At 35.1% G+C, this 6,001-nt stretch overlaps 1 protein-coding gene across 2 annotated transcripts; it reads left to right on the top strand.

The window, feature by feature from the left end:
- The first annotated feature begins 15 nt into the window (after positions 1-15).
- On the top strand, positions 16-4,368 carry LOC108346083 (ATP sulfurylase 2). Of its 2 annotated transcripts, none has more exons than XM_017585038.2 (5): positions 16-821; positions 2,053-2,458; positions 2,633-2,893; positions 3,323-3,409; positions 3,850-4,368. In XM_017585038.2, the coding sequence occupies exons 1-5, from the start codon at positions 256-258 to the stop codon at positions 3,982-3,984; spliced, it is 1,455 nt and encodes a 484-aa protein (XP_017440527.1). In that variant the 5' UTR covers positions 16-255; the 3' UTR covers positions 3,985-4,368. The 2 variants fall into 2 exon arrangements, with proteins under 2 accessions (XP_017440527.1, XP_052723338.1); XM_052867378.1 differs by lacking the exon at positions 16-821 and adding an exon at positions 963-1,135.
- Positions 4,369-6,001: the final 1,633 nt, after the last annotated feature.

The raw sequence follows: 6,001 nt of genomic DNA on the forward strand, positions 1-6,001 counted from the left end.
ATGACTGCCACCATTTTCTCGTCCACACACTCAAAAAGGCATACGAACCCACTTGCGTGGCCTTATCACTCCAACATGTTCGCCATATTCATAGGTAGTGGTTGCCACTGAAACTGTGCCACACCATAATACCATAACACTCCTTGGTTTTGCTTCTGTGTTCCCCACGTTACACGCGTTCGTTTCTCACTTTCCCTTCTCTTCACAGCCTTACTTCTTTCTCTCTCCAACAACACTCCATTTTCCTTCTATAGCATGTCTCTAAGTCTAACCATCAAGCTACACTTGGCTTCATCTTCTTCCTCCCACCTCACCCACCACCACCATGCAAAAAAGGTAACAACTTTCGAAACTTGTTGCTACAACGCCAAGATTCGTCCCAAGCCCATTTATAGCACCAACCCTTTGATCATCCCCGCGTGTAGAGTTAGGCCAAGAGTGCAGTGTGGTGCCATGGTCAAGAGTTCTCTGATAGAGCCTGATGGGGGGGCATTGGTGGATCTTGTGGTGCCTGAGAGTGTGAGGGGTGCTAAGATCATTGAGGCCGAGACGCTGCCCAAGGTGCAGCTCACAAGGATTGATCTTGAGTGGGTGCATGTGGTGGGGGAAGGCTGGGCTAGTCCCTTGAGAGGGTTCATGAGGGAGGATGAGTATCTTCAGAGTTTGCATTTCAATTCCCTTAGGGTCAAGGATGGTTCTTTCGTGAACATGTCCCTTCCCATTGTGTTGGCCATTGATGACGAGACCAAAGGGAGAATTGGGTCCTCTTCGCATGTGGCGTTGCTGGGGCCTGATGGAGATTTTGTTGCAATTCTTCGAAGGTTAGTTAGTCTGATGGCGTTTTTTTGTTTCTGGTTGGTGTTTAATTTCTTGTTGATCGTTCAATTGTGGTGTTTTGTATGAATTTTGGTGGGATAGCTTAATGATTAAAATTGTGAAAGGAACGGATACCATTGCAGAAATTTTTGAAGAAATTTCCATTGCAGAAGGGGTTGGTTGAAGAAATTTTTTGAAACCCCCAAGAAAGGGGATTGGTCAGCTGCCAGAAATATGCGCTGGTAGATGATTTGTGAACATTAATGTAAATGGCTATTGTAAAACTGAACAGTAAGCTCTACGGAAGGATGAGTGAAAGGTAACAGAAATTATATGTTGAACCATCTTAGTCAAATTAAAACTTTTTATCCTCAAATGTTAAAATGTTGAAATGCCAAACTTGCTGAGCTAGGATGGGAATTGCTTCCATTCCGATCCCCTAGTGCAGGTGGCAACAAACTGCAGCTGGCATTGTGTTGTGGAGATATCTCCTGTGTTAGAACTTGTTCATAAACAGTGTGGCAATCCATTTCACTGTCTTTGGATGATATGTGGAAAGGGAATTGGGCCTTAAAAAATGGCATGTTTCAATAGGGTTGGAAGTCCAAAAGTATCAAATAGTCTTGGAATGATTTCAAATAGGTGATCTGAAGTATCACTATCTAGTCTCCATTGTTTAGAGACATGAATTTGAGTTTGGAATGGTCTAGCTGAGATGAAAGGTCTTAGGTTCTGCTTCAAATTCCTGAAAGGCAAGAAAGTCTTGCTGAGCCTCCTCTCTTGCTACCAAGTTATGAAGTGGCTCAGTTAAAATCTGAGATGACCATAAATGGAACCAGTTCTTCTCACAAAGTCCTCATCTTTATAAAATTATGTTGTCACAATACCCTGTTAAAAACCAGATTGAGATCTACATTCATTTTTTTCTATGTGTAGGGAAAAAACTATCATGATGAGAAGATCTTGTCTGTGTAGGGGAGACCTTAAATAACTGAGGGAAAGACTTATGAAAATTGTTAAGAAATATTGACCTTTCCTAACTTCTTGTATTTTCATAAGTCTCACATTTTAGTACTTGGATGATTAATGTTCTCTTCAGTTTCAGTCGTCTGGTTTGTTTTAACTGTAAGCCATAAAGTTATTTTGAAAATAAGATTGTTGAAGTACATTAGCTATGTAAGTAAATTTCTGTCATGGCCTCTCTTAGCAATGATTAACCATTAATCTCCTATGCAGTGTTGAAATCTACAAGCATAACAAGGAAGAGAGAATAGCTAGAACTTGGGGAACCACTGCTCCTGGATTACCTTATGTTGAGGAGGTCATCACTCGAGCTGGAAATTGGCTTATTGGAGGAGATTTGGAAGTGCTGAAACCTATCAAATATAATGATGGTCTTGATGACTACAGGCTCTCTCCCAAACAACTCCGAGACGAATTTGACAAGCGTGAAGCCGATGCAGTTTTTGCCTTCCAGTTAAGAAACCCTGTGCACAATGGCCATGCCTTGTTAATGAATGATACTCGCAAACGCCTTCTGGAAATGGGCTACAAAAATCCAATTTTACTGCTTCATCCTCTTGGAGGATTCACAAAGGTTGATGATGTTCCCTTGGATGTTAGGATGGAGCAACATAGTAAGGTAATTCCTAGAGTCACCGTAATGTTAATGTGAATGAGAATGTTCTGTATCAATGTATGCTCAGAAATGACCTTGGAAGTGATTAAACTGTTGTGCATTTTCAGAAATCTATTCATTTTATTATTGAAAAATCCATGGAATTTTATCCTCAAATCTTTTTGTGTTTATGCTTAGGTCCTGGAAGATGGAGTTCTTGATCCCGAGACTACCATAGTTGCCATATTTCCATCGCCTATGCATTATGCTGGTCCAACTGAAGTACAGTGGCATGCCAAGGCACGCATAAATGCAGGTGCAAACTTCTATATTGTTGGTCGTGATCCAGCAGGTATGGGTCACCCAACTGAGAAAAGGGATTTGTATGACCCTGATCATGGAAAGAAGGTTCTTAGCATGGCTCCTGGTTTGGAGAAGCTTAACATTTTGCCATTCAGGGTAAGAAGTATTACTTTTACATGTGCCTATAGCTTCTTAATCCAGTGAGAGTTACCTTCTTTCAATGCTATCTTCTGCATGATGTTTTGCTTAGTATTTTGTACTTAGTTTCTTTCAAGCTGATACTCAATTAAATCAAGTAATCAACTACTTAGTCATGCATACCATGACTTGTTTTTGGGATGAGAAATAACATTGTTTTGTTCATATATGTAGAAAGTTGTTCACTTAAGCTTAATATACTAACTACCGTTATGATGCTGAATTGTTTGTTTTCTTCTGTGACTGTTTCGACGATAGATATATGTCTGATAATATATACTACCTACCATTATGATGCGGAATTGTTTGTTTTCTTCTGTGACTGTTTGGACCATAGATATATGTCTGATAATACCTGTTTTCTTGTATGCCATTTTTAAATTACAGGTGGCAGCTTATGACACAAAGGTTAATAAGATGGCATTTTTTGACCCAACCCGTGCTAAAGATTTCCTCTTTATTTCTGGAACCAAGGTATTTGATTCCCTGTCCTTCAATAAGATGTTTCAGGTTCTACAAACTTAAGTCTGATACTTGTCAACACTACTCATCATTACATGTTAGGATATTGATAGAAATCCAAATGTCAGATTGAGTACAAATAAGCAAAAGAAGAGTCACTGTTTTAGGGTTTTGGATTGAAGGAAATGTTTTAGTCTCTTATATAGTTTGTTCATACTTTCTTGGTAAATGTAAGGACTAAAACCGAACTTTGAAATACTGAGAAATCAAAAATATATTTTACTCATTATAACATGTTAAGTGCAAGATATTGAGATGCTGGTTCTGTGAATAGAATCAAACTTTTACACTCCAATATTATGTATCATCAAGTTTGGTTTCTGAAATCCTTTGACAATTGACAACATTTCTTTACAAATTTTCATGGTTTCTTTGATGATTTATGTTTGTAGATGCGGGCTTTTGCGAGAAGCGGGGAGAACCCACCAGAAGGTTTCATGTGTCCAAGTGGGTGGAATGTTCTTGTGAAGTACTATGAGAGTTTGCAGGCAGAGGAGCCATCTGAACAGCCTGTGCTATCTACCTAGACATAACTAGAAGTAGAAGTTTAGCATGAATTGATTCCAAAGGGAGAGTGTTAAACACACAGTTCTGGGAGTGCCAATTTTTGTGCCTGGTCTTCCAGCTTCATGATGAAGATTTAATCAATGCGCAAGCATATTTGAATTTTTTGTACTATATTGAATCATCTTTTTCTTTTGAAGTTACTATGACTGAGGAATTTGTTGTGGTGCATCAAGCATGATTGCAGATGTAGTCTTCTACTGTAGACTCCTGTAAGACCAGTTTAATAAGAGTTAGGGAAATTCACCACAGCCTTGGTGCTTATGTCCATCATGGGAAACGGTTCATAACTGTAATTGTGGTCGCAACTTGAAGGATTTTGAAGTTTGTGATCATCATGATCGTAACTGTGCTGCATTATCTGTGTTTGTCAACAATTTTTCATAATATTAAAGATTGTGACCACAATTTAGATGAGTTAGAAATTTGCTGAGATGTGATTACTCGTATGTTACCGTGTTGGGCAAGTGTATCAAGATGTGATTTTATGATAGAAGAAAAGTTTAATAAGTTTGAAGAATTTCATAAATTTATATTCTCAATTAAACTTTTATTAAATTTTTGGTTTGCGAGTACTTCGAATTTTTTGTTTTTAATTTAGTCTTTTTATAATTTGATTTTTTCGTTATTATGAGACTATTATTTTGTTTTCTTATCTTATTTATTTATTTTTATTTTTAGTAAAAAAAAAGTGAGATTTTGTAATTAATATAAAATAATATTAAAGTTAATGTAAAATGAATTAAAAGTGACTCTTATTATTTTTATCCAAAATATGTTGATAATGAGATTGTTACGCTTTCATGATATTTCACATTATCAACTACACTAACCAGGAAACTTTGTCACATTTTTAAGTACAAATTCATTTAAAAATATTTAAATTTATCATGAAGCTTAATTAAATTTCAAATAAATTTTGTTATAATGCTGCATTTGTTAATTGCTGCTTTCTCAGTGTTGAACCATCTTTGAGAGATAAAAAAGTCTAGGGAAACATAATTTGATGACTATTTATTATATTTAACTAATTTCTTTCTGTAATTTTATTTTATAATGCCAAATTTTCTCTATTAATTGCCTAATTTGGTCCCTGCCAAATTTGTGGGTTGGCTATTAGGTTTGTAAAGAAAAATTCATGCATTTGGATCTTTGAAAAATTTCCCTTCTATGAAGTAAATATGAACCATTAAATCTATTAAATGACATTGTGATTTTTTTTAAGGACTAAAAACCTTCTAACTCTTCTAAGGTTAATAATCTTAACATAATAATAAACTGGGCACAGGAGATCGGATATCCCAATCTGGACATTGTGTGATGAACTACAAGTGTGATGAACTAAAACTCATGGTTAGACCTAAACAGGTAATAGGGCTAGTATATTTGAAAGACAATATGTGAAAGAGAAGTTTTTGCAGGTTTTCAGTCATGAAAAAACATTTCTTATTCCTACATGAGTGGTAGGTGTAAGATATAATGTAATAAAATTAAATAGGTGAAAATTGACTTTAAATAATTTATTTATTTGCATTAATTTTCTTACTTTTCAATGTTCTTAAAACAAGTTATTTTTAATTCTATTTAAGATCTTCCCTTGTAATAATAACAACCTTATACGTAGAATAAAAAATAAAATGGCTGGTATTTTAGGTTGTATTTTTTTAAAAAATTGAAGAAAAAAAATTCAAATTGCAATCTTTTAATATTTGTTAATCTATTTAACTTATTTTGAGCCAAAATTGATAAGAAGTCATGGATTGGATAGTTTTATTTTTAGATTATAACTGATCAGATATAAAATATCCATCAAAATTGACAGGTTTTATGAATTGAACCAGTGAGTTTAAATATAATTTTGAGAACTATATTTAATAAAAAATCTAACAAACGCACTTCTCTCAAACGAAATTTAAACTTGATTAACCTTATTATATATTGTAGAAGATTAGTATCTTTCTTTAGACTCAATTCTAATTT

Source organism: Vigna angularis, chromosome 8, assembly GCF_016808095.1.
Source record: "Vigna angularis cultivar LongXiaoDou No.4 chromosome 8, ASM1680809v1, whole genome shotgun sequence".
NCBI classification, from domain to species: domain Eukaryota; kingdom Viridiplantae; phylum Streptophyta; class Magnoliopsida; order Fabales; family Fabaceae; genus Vigna; species Vigna angularis.